At 36.7% G+C, this 18,987-nt stretch overlaps 1 protein-coding gene across 9 annotated transcripts in view; it reads right to left on the reverse strand.

Moving 5' to 3' along the window:
- The window catches only part of PLEKHA7 (pleckstrin homology domain containing A7), a 174,320-nt gene that overhangs the window by 38,777 nt on the left and 116,556 nt on the right, over nt 1–18,987 (reverse strand). For all 9 annotated transcript variants that reach the window (XM_072865743.1, XM_072865747.1, XM_072865749.1 and 6 more), the window contains 5 exons: nt 16,342–16,446; nt 14,473–14,545; nt 13,167–13,267; nt 5,805–5,983; nt 3,394–3,879 (listed from right to left, as the gene is read on the reverse strand). In XM_072865743.1, the coding sequence (XP_072721844.1) occupies nt 3,394–3,879; nt 5,805–5,983; nt 13,167–13,267; nt 14,473–14,545; nt 16,342–16,446 (944 nt within the window). The remainder of the gene's footprint in view (nt 1–3,393; nt 3,880–5,804; nt 5,984–13,166; nt 13,268–14,472; nt 14,546–16,341; nt 16,447–18,987) is intronic.

Here is an 18,987-nt window from a genome sequence, read left to right on the forward strand (position 1 = left end):
TTCTGGAAAAGGATGCATTTGTTTGAGAGGAACTAAAAACTGGATGAAAGCAGTACTTTGAGCAGCTGGGAAGTGCCGGCTTCATGCAATACTTCAGCCTGCTAGAAAAAAGAACAAAGTTGTATGTGCATTACATTGCACAGGGAAAGTCATATTCAAAGCTGAACTGCAGAGGCAACTGCCTACATACAGGCAGGTTGTAATTTCTTACTATATGAAGTAGGGAGAAACCTCCAGCTAAGATTACAGGCTTTAAGCAGGTGGCATCTCTACCATACAAGCTTTCAGACCCTTAAAAATAATTTGCATAATACAAAAATAGGCACTAAGATGGCGTACCAATTTCTAGAACAGGGAAGGAACAATGTCCCAAATGACTCAAGTTAGCCCACAGTGGACTCTGCACAATTGCTTTCTCAGGGATCAAGAGTAAAAATGAGCAAAAGCAGATGTTCTTGAGAATCTCTCTGTCTTGAATGATGAGGTATAAAGAATATAAAAAGGAAAGCAGACATTGAAGAGTGAAAAGATGGCCTGATGCCATATTATATGATTATTTGCCATGAAAACCATCCAGGGTCTGCAATGGGAAGCAACCACACAGAAGATATTGTACAAAGAGAAGATAAATGTTTAAAAGAAAACAAATACAATTATTGGAAACATGATTCCCATTCATGGGAATGCACAGAAGCTAACAAAGACAAGTAATGTTTCTTCCTTAAGCAAATCAGGAAGAAAGGGAAAGTTCTGCATAACAAGAAATGTTAAACACTGTATTTACAAGGATTCCTCAACGTGACTGCATTTAGTTGGGAAATATTAAGCTTACATTTACCAGATTTATTTTTTTTAGAAGTGTAAACTGGTTGTTAGAAATATCAGATTCTTTACAATTATGTATTCACTATGTCTATCCAGGCACTGGAATCAGATCAAAGACTAATAATTTCTGGACAGCTGCTGTTTGATGGTCCTGACCTGTGATTACTTAAAACCAAAATCTCCTGAAAGCCTCCTTTCAAACCTCCTTCCAATACTCTAGATCTCTCTCAAAGGCTGGCACGAACCTTACCAAAGCAGGTATTCCCCTTTGCTGAGAACAGAGGGAGGTTAGATGACTACATTGGACACAACTGCAGTGCAGCTAACATTTCATTGTCTAAGAGAGAGCTAGCATTTACTAGTTAGCAAACAATTCCGAATGCTTTATAAAAAGAGGAAGTAAAATATCTATTTGAAAGATCTAAATATCTATATAAAAGGTGCAATCCCTGCAAATAATTATACAAACAACTGCTGTATTTGTGTGAAGCCTCTAGTTGAAAGAGTTCTTTCTCGTCACAATCAACTTGCTGGCAAGCATTGCAGCTTTATACACCTGAGCCAGGAAACAAATAAAACTGTACTCATTCTGTGTTCAAATTATAAAGGCTTCTAAATCCTCAGAGGTTCTTTATTTGTAACAATTCAGGTGGAATAAGAGTAAACATGGAGCATTAAGAAATTAAGTGGTCCACTCATACTTACTAAAATCAAAACAGAATGTCAGTCAAATTATCATCTCTATCTTAAATTTCTATATCCTGAAATCAAGACGACATTTGACAACTAACTTGCCACTTTTATTCATCAGTTAAGTGCATTGCAACAATCTCAGCAGGTTGAGAGAAGGTGCCATTTAAAAAAAATCAATCTGTTAATCTTCAGGAAGGTAATGTGCAATTTATCCTGAATGCAGAGACTATAACAGCATTTGTCAGGGAAAGACAAAGAAAACAAGGTCAACTGAGCTAAAATAGAACATAAAGCAAGTTCTTAAGGTAAGAGGAAAAATTTTATATATATATATATGTGTGTGTGTGTGTATACATATAAAGTTAGATTTTGGTTACATCACTGCAGTTAACTCTTACAAAGTTTCACTGAATACTTAACAGCTCCAGCTGAGGTAGCTGTTTTTATCTAGAACAAAAGCTGGCACCTGCAACAGCACTATCTTAACACTACACCTGATACACACCTAAAGCTGATTTACTGGAAAGAGTAATTAGGAAGAAAACAGTACTTCTTAGCTATCAGTCAAGTCTGTTCATTGTCTATATTTTTGATGTGAAAAACATCAACAGAAGTTTTCTGAAGCACTGGCTAGTTAGTTCAATAGCTTTCTGTATTGTTTTAGACTAATACATCTGTGTGTGTAAGAACTAACATACCAAGTACTTTTTTTCATTAAAGTCGTATTCTCTCAGGAAGGACTGATTGACATCCAAGCAAAAAACATGCAAGTAAACTGACTCTAGTAGTCTAGAAGAACATTATATAAAATCAAAACATATGAAAGCTTCTTTAAGGGTAATTCCAAAGATAAAAGAGTAAAAGAATGGACTTCCAAACAGAATTAGCAGGCCTTAAATTTCTTACTGGATCCAAAATGACAAACATTAGCTTCAATAAGCATCAAAAAAATGCTCAAAATGTTTTCTCCCTCCTAAGAACCACATGCTAATGTCTCCATATGTTCTATATTATAATTAGATTTTAGCAAATTTATAAGGTACTAATTCAGTAGGTTACTCATGTTTGAAAAATCCTCACATGCAGCACAGACCCCAACTGCCTTTCCTGCCACTTGACACAAGGTGATATTCTGAACAGATGCATATATACATCGCTTCATTTTTTCAACTGGTACCTAATCTGACTGCACACTTTGAAAGTAAAGCAATTACGAGATTTTCAAATGGTACAATTGGTACAATTTATGTAATTTTCAGGGACTCAAAAGGGAAAAGAGAATCCTGGAGACCATGGGAACATCCTAAGACCTATTCATTAACTAAATGAATATACGCAGACCTTTCAATATGTGACGCACACACTGTGACTTTGAGTGCAGTGATCTGATATAGAGGAGGGAATGGATGTTTGGAACAGGAACAGAAGGGAGAAAAAAAAAAATCAGCATTCTTTACTTTTAAGTGGAAAACAAACAACTATAATTTATATTGTGTAGTTGTTTATGAATAAGAGGTAACTAAGGGCTGCACACTTCACTTTCTGTCTCTTCAACTATAGCAAATTATAAGAAGTTTTAAGCATGCACAGGTGATTAAAAACAGTAAAGAAATAGCACTCTAATCTCACTTTTTCTATTTGCAATATAGTGACAACATAAAAGGGATTTGATTAGCCAATCCCATATTGACTTTCCCATGAGATAAACACCTGAAAAATGCCATTCTGTACTGGAGGAGAAAGTAAGTTTTGTTACATACTGTCTCTGTAAAATATCATTCTGATTTGCACTAAAACATATTACTAATACATATTTTCCTTTAATTTAAGAAATTGCCATTTGGCAGTCTATTTAAAGATGGGCCTATTACTAACCTTTTTGTATCTCCTTTTTGGACTTTTACCCACTGCTCCACTTGAGCCATGTTACTTTTTCTTTGAATCTGTTTATCTGGATTTGTTCTGGGAACAAACCCTCTTTTATATGAGCTGGTACCATTCTGCTCCACCAGGCCAGCACTCATACTTAATGAACTAGGAAGCGTTCCATTCTTCTCAGCTGGCTGAGGCTGAGCTACTTGGGACCGCGATGCATTTGTTAAGTCTGGAAATAATGAATCAGCTTCTGTTAACGCATGCTTAGCCTTTCCCTTCTTAGTTTCCAGAGTTTCTTTTCTGTGGATATAACACTCCTCTTCCTCTTTTTCTCTTCTTATCTCTTCACGCTTATCATATCCAAGCATTTCAGCTGATTTTTGATAACTTTCTTTTGTATCTGTAATCTCTGCCTTCCCACACTCTTTACAGGCATCCACATGATTGACTTGGGGAACAGCTTGCTGATCGACTTTTTCGGTTTCTCTGAAAAGAAAATACATGTCAGTAATGAACACTGCTTAATTGTGAAAAGTTGATGTGGTCTTGTTACTATTTTAGAAAGGATATCCACAAAAGCACCTTTTCCAGGCTGTGATAAGTTTGACAGAAGTATGTTAAGGTAGATATATGCAGCAAAACTCAGTTGTTATCTCAGTTAGACAAATGTTACATTTACAGTGCTATCAAGGACGCAGAAATCATTTATACAATATTAGTATTTTCAGTCATTTTTACAGATACGTATGAAAGAAGTGTTCAGCTTCTGTAATATTACGTACAAAAAACTGTAAAAAAGAAAGTCTTCCTATCCTGGGAAACACTGAAAACCAAAAAACCAAAACCAAACTGACAACTGCTCATTTCAAAGTCAAAAAAGTCTTTCATATCTTTGTAGATGCCTTAGGGCCTAGTCATTTCTGGCCAAGAGGACGGAACAATATCTACATTTGAGTTAGTACTATCATTGTCCAGGGAATTTCTAACCTGGGGGCTATTCCTGAAAAAAAACACCCCCACAGAAAACCCCCCCAAAACCCCAACAAAACTCCATTGCTCCCAATACATGCTGCAATGCACACTAGTTTATTTATTTACCTTATTGTCTAAATATTTCAAAAATGCCGTACCAGAAATCTTGATATTAAACTTACAACATGCTATAAAATGTCTAAGGATCCTAAAAGTTTTATGTTGCTTTTGACATGTAACATACTTCATTTGCAATTTTCTTCATCTCCTTATAGAGATAAGCTTCCCAACAACATTTTTTTCTCTTACAATTCAATGGAGTGTCATTGATCTCGGAGTAGCACCTCATCTTCTCTGAAACTAAGTTCAGCTTCTTTAAAGCTTTATAGTAAGTGCTATAAAACAATTGTTTTCATTTCAGTCTACTCAGTGTCTCAAAATGAATAGTCTACTAGGAGGAAGAACACTGAATCAATAATTCTAACATGCCAGACTTCCCCAATTGTTCTTTCAATTATTCCTATCCTTATAAAGAAGATAAAGAAAAAACAGCTAACAGGTTACATGTTATTTGAAATTTAAATTAAATTCAGAAAATCTTAACACAAAGTCATACAGGATGCAAAGCTCTGTCAGAGATGTTGATCCTTTGCTTATATTTGATTTACCAAAAGCAAGCAGTAGTGTGAGATACTCCGAGAAACGGCACCATGACATTTTAATCCTCACAGCCCCAAGGGTTAAAAGCAGGGTTGTCCCACAGTACAGAGTCTTCTTTCACAAGGACTTGTAGGGAAAGAATCACATTCCCAAAGTCAAAACATCAAGAAGGCTACATCAATTTTAAAAAGAGGGAAAAACTGGAAGCACATGAAGGTACAGCTGAATTAGTTTGCCTCTAGCACTAATTAAGAACAATGGGACAAAGGACATCCTCCTTTTGAAACAGTGCTTTTTTTTCTACACTGACAAAGCCATAAAAAACCTCTTACAAGTACTAAAGGCCACCAAAGTAAGCAAAGAAATAACCAGCTAATACCTGCATAAATGAGTTAATATCCATAACTCTATGCACTTATGATTTACCTATCTTTAACATTCTTTTCCCTCTTAACAAAAACTAACTTTTTAACTGAAATTCCCTAAAAAATTATATATATACAGAAATTAACCCACGTCACTACATGTGGGCACACAATTTGTGTGTAGACACAAATACTGAACAGCAGGTTTTCTTAATTAATGTTAGTTAACTAATTTGCAACAGAATGTAAATTAGAAAGAATTATTTCTTTAAGATGGGAATGAGTTTCATGCACATGTTTACAAATATCACTTCCAGAAATCATCACCAATCTGATTTTATACATATATTTTAATATATATGTATAAATATTAATTTTTTTTTTTAAAGCTAATAGTTTCTGTATTGAACTTGCCTCTTCAGTGAAGAGCGTGTTTGCATAAGAGCAGCTTGATTCATAGCCCGGATCCAGCTATTCATATCCTCCTGGGTATCTGCACTGAAGTAGTATGTCCGCATCCCTGAATGCTCTGCCTGAGAGCCAATAACAGAATTCTTATTATAAATATATGCCCGCATACCTGTATGAACAGCCTGTAAAAACAAAAACAAACAAACAAACAACAAAACAAAAAAGTCAGACAGCCCTTTCATTTCCCCCCCACAAGAAAATTTACTGTAACTTTTCCCGAGATCTTTAAAAAAAACTTTCCAGATTCTTTGGCCATTTCTTGAATTTTGGGTAAAATTACACTGCCACAATGGGCTATAGTGCAGCAAACTCAAATGGCACTCTGTGATTTTTACTGAAATTCCTCTACATCTTTCTCGCACTATTAAACTAAAAGTGCAGTGCTTCTTTTTTTCATCGTAGGAAATTTCAGCTTTTCATTTTCTCTTAACTGATACATTTCACTTGCCATAAATACCATACAAAACAAATTAAAGAAATTCCGAGACATGCATAAGCAAGCCAGTTTTCCCAGCTCATTTAATAAAGCAATTTATTCAGACAAAACACAGACAAAAATCTTACAATTCAAGCAATTAAACTGCTTATGTAAGAATTGATTATAATGCATGTTAAGATCTTTTGGTTAAAGCGTGCACTTGAACCTCCATATTAGCTGCAAAAATCACAAGACTTACTGATAAAGTTAGTAATACTCGTGGAATCATCACAGCACATAAAATATTGACAAGTATCTCTGCACACCAAAATACTCCATGAAATTCCACTTCAAACTAGAGGTATTTGGACATTCCTCTATAAATGTATTCAATATGCAATGTCTTTGTAACTCTAGGCTAGTTGAATTTAATCAAATCTCATCCACATTTGTATAAGCACTAGTATAGATATTACTAAGTTGTATCAGTCCTGAAACACTTGACTACATTTCCTCAAAGTTACTTTACAGATGTGCATCAGATTAGTAGGGAGAGATTCATCTCCTTACTTTCCAAAAAACTGAAGACCGTACACTCAGCTTGAAAGCTCTAGTAATGATATTAAAACAAAATTAGTAATTTAAACTGCTTTTTATAAAACTAAACCTGCTATCATACACAAAAGCTAATGGCATGAAACACTGCTGAGACGGGGTTTTTTTAAAAGGAAAAAAATTATCTCAACTTTTTAATTTGGCTACATCTTCTTTTAAAGGTTAAACATATTTCACAAATCTTCCCTAAATGACTGGTCTTTTTATTTTGATGAAATCCTCTCCCCCTCATTATTCCAAACTAAAAAAACCCCACTCTACAACACAGATGCCTTCAGAAACACAGCAATACTTTTGCCAAAACCCAGGCTATTTAATTCAATGCAGTCCTCCCTAAATGTTACAACTTCAGTTGTTTACCCTGAATTTCCCAAATTACCATAATCTTAGAGACTCGTATCAACAGCTCCAAAGAGCAAAATATTTGCTTGCTATTACAGTGCTCTAAGTTTTGTGGAAAATTTACTCCTTTCTGTTGCAGCCTCTTCTTACAAAAGTGTGAAACATTGCCTTTCCTTTCTGCGCCTCAAGCAAGGAGAGCCTCAGTTTGTTTTGAAAACTGTGGTAATACAGTCTCCGCAGGGGTCAGTCCCTGGCCTGCCATCACACCTGTGGTGGAACGGATGAGACTGCAGCACAACAGCCAGCCAGAAAAAGAAGGAGAAGGAAGAGGAGGAAAGGGTGACATAGAGAAGTCCAAGACTCTCTTCTGCTAGAAAGAGTCTCCGCTTCCCAACAGCACTGGCCGATAAGGGAATACATGGTGGTTTCTCCCTCCCCACCATTATCTGCCTACCTTAACACAGGAAAACAGGACTTACATACATGAAACAGTAGCTCTGATCAATCAGGTATTTAGGAATCACAGGATTTTTTTCATGTTCGCCTGGTTGAGTTCTTTGGGTTTGGGTTTTCTTTGTTGTTATTGGGGTCTTTTTTTTTTTTTTTTGCCATTTTGAGACCGTTACAACTGGTCAAAACAAATATGATTTAGAAGCATTTAATTCATTGCAATTTATGGTTAGCATCCAGTGTAAGAACAGATGAAAAATTGGAAGCTCCAGATGTAAAGGAAATCAGTGATTTTAATGCTAGACCTTATGACTACAGGGTTCCTTCACAGACCACGTTGAGCCCATAGAAGAAGATGCTAGAATTCAGAAGTGAAGCAACTCCTGCAGAAAAGCAGACTATGCATGCCCTGCTGCAGATGGCACGTTAGGACCCTACCATTCATGGTTATATGCTTGCGGAAAAAACCCAGAACCTTGGGTAAGTAACTGCAGAGACTGCATACCACATCAATAAATGGGCTTAACAGCTGTCTGTCTTAATTGACCTGTACATCCTGATCAACATAACCCGTTTGCCTTTCAGGTTCTCTTTCAGTGGTGCATGATGAACACAGCTGAAAGCATTGCCTGAGAGGCTCTAGGTGAAAACGGTATAAAAATGCAAAGCATGTTGCACCATTCTCCCTTGAGAGACTGAAGCTATCACAGCCATAAACATTCACAGCTTCAGAAGGGATAACAGAGATGGTGTGTTATTATCAACAAACACAACATTCTGAAGTTCATAATATATAAAACTGGTTAAAGGAAAATTCAAATATATTTCAGTTATTTATTAGTAGCGTGTTTTATATGCAAGAAAGCCACTTTGTGCCAATGTCCTGTAGCTGTCACTGCTAGTAGACACAGAAGCTAGCGGTTCTTTTTTTTTTTTTTTTTTTAAAGCAATAGCTATTAGGATGACTACAGCACACTAAAAAGCCTAAAACACGGCACATGTGCACATGTACACCATACACACAACAGGGAAAAAATAATATTGGTACCTATTCATGCATTCAGATGCCTTAACGTGGATAGATTGAGAAGAAAAGCAGTCTCTCTCCCATAATGCACAGAAGGAGAAATGGACAGTAAACCCCAAGGGCGTATCAATAGGACAAGACAAGGACAAAAAGTTAAATAAGTTAAATTAATGAAAAGATTCATGTTTCCCAAGAAAATACTTAACAAAAGACCATACTAAAAGTAACTAATGCCTACAGCTGTTACGTTCACCTCCAATAATTCAAAATTCCTAGAAGAGAAAAAGCCACAGTTCATAGGACAGTGGGATGGGGAGGGGAACAGTTTTCTAATAATTGTGATCTTTCAAAGTTAGTCCTCTCAATAAGCTATAAAATACAGGAAATTCTCCTTTCTCCTGAAGTTCAATATTCATGAAACATTTATGAGCAAAAATTGAAATAATACTCTGAGCCTTCACTATAAACACAACAGCACACTACAATCTAACTCACCTTTCACTCTCAAATAATATTGAGGTTTTTCAGGATTTCTAGAAGCTAGAATCTTCCCTTTTCCAAATTCTAAAATGGCATCTCAAATTTATAGTCCTTGGCAGTTCTTTACCTGACTCCCCAGAGCCAGAGAAGCTTTATAAGCAATATGGGAACCTAAGGAAGCAACAATGATCCAGAGAACATACAGGAACAAACTGTGTCAAAATTTTTTAGGAAAACCATTGAGATCAAAGAAATAGGTAAGAAGTTTGCCCTGGTCCCAGGAGGTCTAACCAATGAACAGATACTTCCATTAGTAAGTCTTAAAGAGTGTCAATAATGAAAATATGTTTAAAAACAAGCTGCAGGAGCATCTTCTGGAAGTAATGATTTGGCCTGGCTTCCTAGGCTCTGAATGCCCTGACGCTGAAAGGGTATATATCTCTGAAAAAATTTAAGGGTAGTAACAAAATAAAAAGGAGTAATTTATATCTCCAGCACTACTTCCTGACTCTTACAGGAACATCAGAGCATCTTTCATTGACTTTATTTGGTAGCAAGATATGCACCTAAATACAAAAATTGCATAAATACAAACATACTTGCATACACTGTCTTTGCATGAAGTTTTGTTGTTTTCTTTACAGCAAACGTTGGTAGGCCTTCCAAGTTTCTCACTTTGTATTACTGTCAGATTCATATAAATTAGTTTACATTCAGTATTCTCTCATATATTTTAACACATATAAGACCAATTAAAAATAATCTTCATGATTGAGGACAATGAGGCTTCTAAAGAGACTGCGATGACATTAACCTTCCTAAAATGATACTACTCATGTTTAAAATAGTTGTATTACTAAAAAGTACAGTCAATTATCTATTAATCACAGGGAGTATTTCCAGCTATATGTTAATGTTGTGCAGACTTTTTCACATTTAAAACTATACATTGGATTTGTGCTCCCTCACATTTGTATCAGAAAAAAAAAATACTGTATTAAAAAATATAGCAATTAGATTAATTAAATATCTTTAAGATGTTAGCTACTGAACTAAATATGCAGTAAGGATCCTGAGTTCTAAAAGGCCGTCACACAGCTTAATGACAGTAGCTTACAGCTAGTCACAGCACTTTGCTTGGGACAAATAAACAATGTGAAAAATTCATCAAGATAAATACTGAAAAGCAGAGTTTCTAAACAAAACAATTTAACATACATACTGCTACACTTCAAAGTAGGCATTTGAACAGCCTGTACGCAGTTTTGCAGGCCTGTAATTGTTAAACACCCAGAGACACAAAAGCTTAAAGCTGGTCCTTAGGAGATGACGAAAGGAAAAGAGTTTTGAGAACTCCTACGGTGCACATTTTAACAATTAGCAGGGTTTAACATATATCCTAGTGAGCATGTATTTTAGAAACCACCTTCTAACTGAATCACATGCAAAAAGCATCCATGTATTTGCTAAGTAAATTTCCTTCCTTTAGTTTTACAAACCAAAATATTGAAATTTTTTGCAGTTTGACTGCTTCCCTAACTTCAAAAACTCATTGTTACTTAAAACAGCCATTTAAAATGAGAGCCAATATCTCTGTTACAATATCTCTGTTACAATATATAGTAACAGAGGATTTACAAGAATCTGAAAAAATGGCAGGCCAAATGTAAAAAGTAACATGGCACATTCTCCCACTCATTCGGGACTTAAATTTGAGAAAGTCCTATCTTTATTTTGGGCATAATCTGCTTGTGTTTTCTATTTCTGGCTGCACTATGTCGTGAGACAGAATGTCCGTCTACACTCTGGATATCAAAGCGTACTGAATAGATTAGATAAAGGTAATGGCTGGTGAGTGATGGAATGCCAGTACGGCCATGCTCCTGCCGCCGTGGTCACAGCCGTGACCACTGAACATCAGTGTTGGATGGGGTCCATGCGACAGGAATCTTATGAAATTCTCCTACTGCCGTAGGAGTTGGTTCTAAATAAAATGAACCTGCAGCATCAAGCCTGCAGTCAATCATCAAACACCTAAAGCAGAGTTAAGATTGGCTCAACAAACTAATACGTGAAATGTACGTTGTGGATTTTTTATATAGGTTTCTAGCATAAAGTTTATTTTGCTATCAATTCCCTGTTTCTATATCAACTTTTTAGTAATGACCCTATGTTGAAAGTCTCAGGTTACTGGCGCATGCTGATATTCAGAAAAAGACTCAGATTACAGACTTGGTAGAGCTCATATAGAAATGATATCCTAAAAGGAACAGGGGAAGTTTGCACTTGCTTCTGAAAACATGATAACCATGATCACAACCATGGATTCTACTCCGCAGGAAAGGAGAGGCACAACTTGGCAGTGGTGACTTGAGAGCTTTCCTATAGAACATACTGCTTGGAAACTATGTGTGTGTGTGTATATGTATATACACACACACACACATGCACAGGGTGGTTTTTTTCCCCTTATCACTGAGAGTGTTAAACTGGTTAATAATCCTAATATATACATTTGATTAACATTTACAAACATATTTTCAATAAAATAAAAAGCTGATTTTTTTTTTTAAACTCTAAAGCAACTAGATACTATCGCTACTTTCTTTATCTCCTTCCCCAGTCTGCACTAATTCAAGAGAATTCGATTCTGCACTAATTCAAGAGAAGTAGAAGCCTAGAAGTACATTGGGTCCTTCCCTTTCAGTATGTGCTTCTCCCTAGCAAAAGGCTCTAGAAGAGGAGGACTTGATGAATTACACTCATTAAATATTGGAGTGGAATGTTTTTCTTAAACAAAGGTTCCTTTGTAGCTTGTCCTGCTATCTCATGTTCAATGCATTTGAAAAAGTACAATAAACATTTCCACAAAGTGCACTGGGTCTTTTTTTAAACACATTTCCCAAGTTAATATTTGTTTAATAAATTTCAAACCATTATCCACCTGAAATTAGAACCCAAAGCAACAAAAAGCAGTCTACAATTTTAAAACAACCCAAAAATCAAAACGCAAGAGAAAGTCTAAGCTGAGCACACATTCTTTGTAATTTTAGCAGAGAAAAGATTTAAACAGAAAGTGTCCTTCTAGATCTCCTAAAGTATACCTGATCAAAACCTGATCTCTAAATTTATTTTTTTTTTAAGTACATAGCTCATTTGATTGATAGAAAAACAGGTTCTGCTCCAAGTATCGGTAGAATTTAAATCTGCAACATACACTGAAGTTTCTAAACTTTGACTTAGTGCTGCAGCTCAGACAATCAATTGGAGTCAGGTTTCTCCACTGTCAAGAAGGAATGTATGTTTTATTTCATTTTCATAGGCTTTTATAACAAAGAATAGAACTGTAAATTATACAATTAATTTTTTTAAAAAAAGAAAAAAACCACAAAACCAACCTCAAACTATATCAAAACATGAGTATTTTTTCTTTAAAAAACTCCATGTCACTTAGGACGACTGTTGCTCCACCCAAAGAAAGGAGAAAAAAATTGGTTACTCTTTTTCCCCTTGAAATGAGGAAACTATACGTCAAAAGCTACAGTGTTGTCATTTTCTAACTGCGAGAACTGAGCTAATTATTTTATTTTAAAAAGAACACAACAAAACCAAAAGACCATCAATCCAGTATGAGATTAAGTACTCTATAAAGAACAAATGACAACTCTTCTTTCCATTTGTAAACAGTACTGGAAGAACTTATCAATACTAATTTCTAATTTTAGAAACAGAATCTTTACTCACAGACACATTATTAAGCTCTAAAGACACACAGTTACAGACATATGAATGTCAATTCATAAGCAACAAAGAAGTGCTATGTCACATTGGAACAGGCAGTCAATAAATCTGTCTACTTTAAAAAAAATAAATAAAATGGGAAAGCAGATGATGTTTCCGTTTACAACAGCACCTTTTCTAATGCAAACAAACATTTAAAAATATAATTAGCTAATAAGCTTTGTAACTGTACCTTAAAAGAAAATTTGCGATTTATGCGATCTTCAGGTCCAACTGGAGATATTACGTAACTAGGCAATGGTATGCTACCCAAAACAGATTCTTCTCTGCTGTCTGTTGAATAAAAAAAAAAAAAGAATCTAATTCACTGCACTTTTCAGTGGGGTAACAATACATTCTCCTTTATGGACACACAGACAACAGGCATTAAGTAGAAAGAAGAGCGGTTGAGACTGGATATAAGGAAAAGAATTTTCCCCATGAGGACAGGGCAGCAGCGGAACAGGCCAACCAGGGAGGGTGTGCCATCTCCATCCTTGGAGGTTTTCAACGCCTGACTAGATTAAGCCCTGAGCAACCTGGGCTGACTTCTTTCCTGACCCTGCTTTCACCAGGCGGTTGGACTAGACACTTCCTGAAGTCCCTTCTGACCTGAATTTTCTTATGACTCAACACCAATAATACATGGAGAAAAATGTTTTATTTTTAAAGAAACAAGATTGAATTTTTTTTAAAAAAGATCAGTTCGGGTTTTTGTTGAGGTTTTTTGGGGGGGGTTGATTTTTTAGGTTCAGACAGAAGAAGAATACACTTTGAGAATAAAGCTTATTGTGACAAATGAACTCTGACAGGCTGCATAACATGACGGACCTTCCATTTAGCATTCTGTATCTAGGCTAATTGCTATAATTAGGAAACCTCTATTACTGCGGGCTCCAAAGTGATCAGCAGCAGAAATGCAGTGCCTAGAAATATGAATTTGAGTTTCATATTCTGTAAGGCTTTCCAAAAATTGTAACACACTACAAAATATTCAAAACTTCAAAATAACCTTATGTCATACCATTATTCCCAGTTCAGGCTAAGATCACATCTAACCTTTTTTGGTAGAAATACTGGATCCAGAAGTTCTCACTCTTACATTGCCGCTTGGATTAAAGCTGAATCAATACCCTTATCTAGCCATAGGGCATTCTCAAAAAATCAGCTGTCCAAGCATAAGCAAGTATGTAACACAACGCAGACCAGAGATGGAATAAATCTTAAACTGGTATTGCTGCCAAATGTTTTGCAACGTAAACCTTGGCATATATCAACGATAAGTTATGTGACAGAAGATCATACAGCACCCCCTTGTTCCCTGACTCTGGCCTGAAATTTGCTGTGCATTATAGACATATGAATAAAGTAATTGTTTCACTATGCATCTTCTCAGAATACCTAACTATATCTGAAGAGGTCAATTAGTTTATGTTTGCAATGTGATTTGAACAGGTGAACTGTTACAGACTAACTCAAAAGAGCTACTATCTACTCACCTTTGTAGTAAAACAAACAATAATCAGCAAGCACAAACCATCGTCTTTTCCATAATCGCATTCCAGAGCTATCCTGAAATGCAAGAAACGCGATACACTTTTCATTTAAGGAAAGTTAACAGCTTATCATATAATGCTGTACCAGTGAGCAGTTTACCAGAAGTTTACCTAAATATGGTATTAATTGCAAAAACAAGTGGTTTATATTTTGGCAAAATATTATGTACTAAGAAAGATAAGAGGAAAAACATCCAGCTATAAAATAATCAGGGTAGAATATTCAAACTGCTAATTTTCATTAAGTAATTAAAATCACATCCCAAACAGCATTCAGATTAACCTTATACACAACCAATGCATATTTTATCTAGACAGATTCATCCTGCAGTAAAGAAACAAAGTATGCAGCTGGATGGCACAAACTCCAACAAGGATTGCCTGTAGACCAAGATGAAAATCACTACACAGCTGTGAAGTATGACCTTACATTTCAGACAATGATCCCCTATAATTCTACAATCAAACTCCCATGTTGCCCATGCCTAAAATGTAATTTAATCTAGTATTCCTTAGGAAATAAAACAGGGTGCATTATGTGTAAATTTTAATGAAGTATAAAATAATATGCCTGTGGAGATCTACATATATATCTCTATATATATAATATATATCACCTTGTCAAAATGGGTAATATTTACATTGAAATTAATTATAGAAGCTTGCAAAACTGCCAGACTGTAACCTAAGCAAGTACAACTTATTCAGCTGAGGGAGGCTTTGATGAGACCAGCAGCACAGAAAGCACCTTCAGGCTTTAAGTGCTTGCAAGTAGAGGAAAGGGGAGAGAAGGAAATAGCTAGAGGAATGCTGTATATACTATTTCCCTTCTTCTTTCTGCAGTCATATTAAGTATGCAAGGACTTTCTTCCCTTTCTTTTTTCATGCTACAATGCTGTCAACACATACTGTGTCTGAGTTCTGATTCTGTCCTGAAAACTAATGGACTTGGGTAGTGGATGTCAACAGAGTTGATAGCAGAATACAGCTCTCCATGCAGGAGGAAGCAGACGCCTGTCGGCAATTTCACTTTCCTGTATATGTAGAATCATAATTGTAAGCCTTAGATTTCAGCCTTCTCCTACTCATCCCTAAACCTAGCTGCTGGATCTCTGGTGATAATCTGATGGACGCTGACGGCCAAGTTAGAAGCAGGGAAGTATTCGCATACAACAAACAGCTTTATTTACTTTTTTGCACTCAAGGATGTGCTTCTGTCAGCTTAAGAGTTCAAGATGCAGCAGCTGTAAAATTCTGTTTGTTGAACAAAATCCTACAATCCAACCTTTGCTTGGACACTGGTCTTGGTGACAGCAATGTATGGTGAACGGATCCCTGCCTCCCTTCATTTTCTCCCTCCTGCTTCTGGAGAACAAAAGGCATATGGGTTGGAATTCAGCCTTTGGTCAGGATACACGGGCATAAACAAGCAGATGGAATAAGGCCTTCACAGCCAATCTCGGGTTTATAGTGCGTTCTGAGGGAGACTGAGGTCAGCATGGCAGTAAGCCAGCAGGATAAAACAGGGAAAACAAACAGACTTAGACGACAAAGTTATAGCCTCAACATTTAACCATGATGGCGATGTCCACTTATCATTTTTTCCCCTTCTGAATCAAACCTGTATGTAAAACTTGATTTTCACACTTGCTGAGCACAAGCTCCTCATTATGGAAGCTTGTAGGAGAACCCAATACTGCCCTGCATCACCAACATTCAAGGTTCTGTTTTTTCAGCTACTTGGAAGGCACTTACTTTTACTTGATGATTCTATTGAAGTACACGAACAGAAACATAACATTACATGGATACCTGTTTGTGTAGCCAGCCTCTTACTATAACAGGAACATTGGGATTCCTCCTGATAGCTTGTTCCCTCTTTCCAAAGCTATGAACTTTGTTTCCAGCCTTCACAACCTGTAAAGTAGTATAATGTAGCAGTGGTTTTTAAACTGTACTGAGACTCATTTCATACTACAAATAACCTCACTGTAGTAATTCATACTTCATTACACAGTAACACAGTATTTATAGCATTTTCAAGGGCAAGTAAATAGACAATGATATTTACAACATAGCAAAGTCAATCTCTCACTTTCAGCAACCTATCAGTGCCAAGACGGCCTGCCAACTTCCAGCTGAACAGCAGCAGCACTGGAGACTGAAGCCTGAAAGGCAGAACTGCTGAAGTTTTAGTGTGCTTTGGGAAGTATTTTTGAGTGCACTACAAGAGCTGCATGCAAGTCTCTCTCTGCAACACGGTACAAGTCTCTTACACGTGCAGGACTCTGTGCGCATGAATCCTACTCTTGCTTTTCGTTGTTTGGGGGGGTTTTTGGTTGTTTTTGGTTTTCTTTCCTGTTTAAATTCAAACAACATTGATAGCTTAATAAAATACTTGGACTTTGACCGTGCAAACAAAAGGAGAAGACACAGAGTGATGCTGCTAAGGAAGAGACCTAGAGGCAGCGAGTAGAAATCACAAGGTCTAGGTAATGGTTTGTGTTTTACTGCAACCTCAGTTTTGACTCACATGGGCAAAACTATTTCAAAAACAAACGAGGAAAGCCTATCAGTGTGTGAAAAAGACAGCAAGAATCTCTGGATGAATAATCTGCCTGTTCTTTTCCAATCTCAGCACAGTTTGCTACTGCAATTGCTTTAGGAACCTGAGGTGCACAAACCACCCTTATAGTTGCTCCCGACTTCTCCAAGGAAAGAGCTGTCCAGATTCACTCTCTGTCTCCTTCCTACAATGTCTCCTTTGTTTGAACCTCTCCTCTCAGCTAGTCAGGGTAATGATGCTCTGTCAGCTGCAGACAAACAGCAGCTCTGGAAATGAGCACATTTGTCATACACAATCTCAGCATACTGCTTCTGCCAGTCAGGCAACATCTGGACTAGAAGACAGCATATATAATAATAAAATATTCTAGCAATATATGATAATATTAAATGGATTCTGTTAATTTTGAGGCCAGGCTTTACCAACCTGCACTAAATTTCACACATTTCAGTAGACAGGATTAAGATAATAGCAATAAACAGTAAGAAAAAAAAATCCACTTTTTCTTTGGTGATACAGCATATAAAACAGCAATGTAGATTTAAAACTCATAAGGAGATACCAAAGGGCAGATTTTACTAGGTAGTTTCCCTGAGGTCTGTTTACCAGGAAGCAACATCCTGCTTTCAGCTCTGCTGAGAAGTCAGGTGAGCTGCACGTCACAGTCATTTCTGTGAAACGCCCTGACACTTAGGAGACAGGAACAATGCCAAGTATAGGCTTTTCCCTAGGAGTGACACCTCACCTGACACCTCAGTGAGAGACTGCACAAGATTTACCCGCAGCCCAGGGCAGCACAGAGGATTACCTGAGCAGCCCAGCTGTCTAGGGCCAGCACAACCCTAACAGGCCAGGTTGTAAACAGCAACAGGTTTCTGAGCAGATGCCCCTGGCATTCAGCTGGCAATAACCAGTTCACAGTAAAAGCTGGGTGAGGATGGTATCACCGAGGTCTCCCAGCCCATTTCTCTGCCATACCTGTGCTAAGGCACTCAGCTAACAGGCTGCAGAGCACTAGCTTTGTGCAAACACAGCATGTCAATTATGACCACAAAATCTCTTTCAGTACTAACTCACAGACCTACAAGCAGCAAGTCCGAGACTAAAGGAAGGAAGAAATAAGATGTTAGGCATCTTGTGTTTGCTATTGAAAATATTTCAAAAGATAACTTGTGAACCTGTGTCCAAATATCACTTTAAACGAACACTCAAAGATGTATCATGAGGACAGCAAGCTCTGGATGATCGTATGATCACCAGGCCAAGCCATATATATTTCCTCTTCAGAAAAATGAGAAGTAATCAATTCAGTCAAGATTTTAAAAAACTGTTGCCAAATGTTAGATGCCACAGCTACATTAGAAGGGTGATGAAAAATCATGAGGCCCAAACTGTTTAAGGCTCTGAAACTCAAAAGTTTGCACCTGAACAGAAATCAATTTACAAAATGTACAGAATTTAGTTTCCTAATTTTTCTTTCTCATATTTATCCTAGGAAGGGTGGATGAACGGAGGAACTGATCTAGTTCCTCCTTCTAGCTAAAGTATAGCTGATCTAGCCTGACAACAGGGTTTAAATTTGATTTTTTTCATCAGATCCCGTGTCAGTGATCAAGCACTTTGATTCTCTGACCTTATTTAATTTAAAAAAAATGCAGACGACAATGTAGAAAACTCATCCTTGGACTTGGTCAAAAGACCAAACAATTTCTATTACATGGGAGGGGGAAAAGTTTTCCTAAGGCTGTATATTCTATATCAACACAATACCCATTAAAGAAATTAAAAATCATTTTATGGTGCTTTATGCAATTAAAATTTTCATATCATCTGTAGTATTAATAATCTCATTCTGCTCTGGAATAAAAGAAAGCATAACAGATACTGCATGT

This window comes from Ciconia boyciana, chromosome 6 (genome assembly GCF_034638445.1).
Source record: "Ciconia boyciana chromosome 6, ASM3463844v1, whole genome shotgun sequence".
NCBI classification, from domain to species: Eukaryota; Metazoa; Chordata; class Aves; order Ciconiiformes; family Ciconiidae; genus Ciconia; species Ciconia boyciana.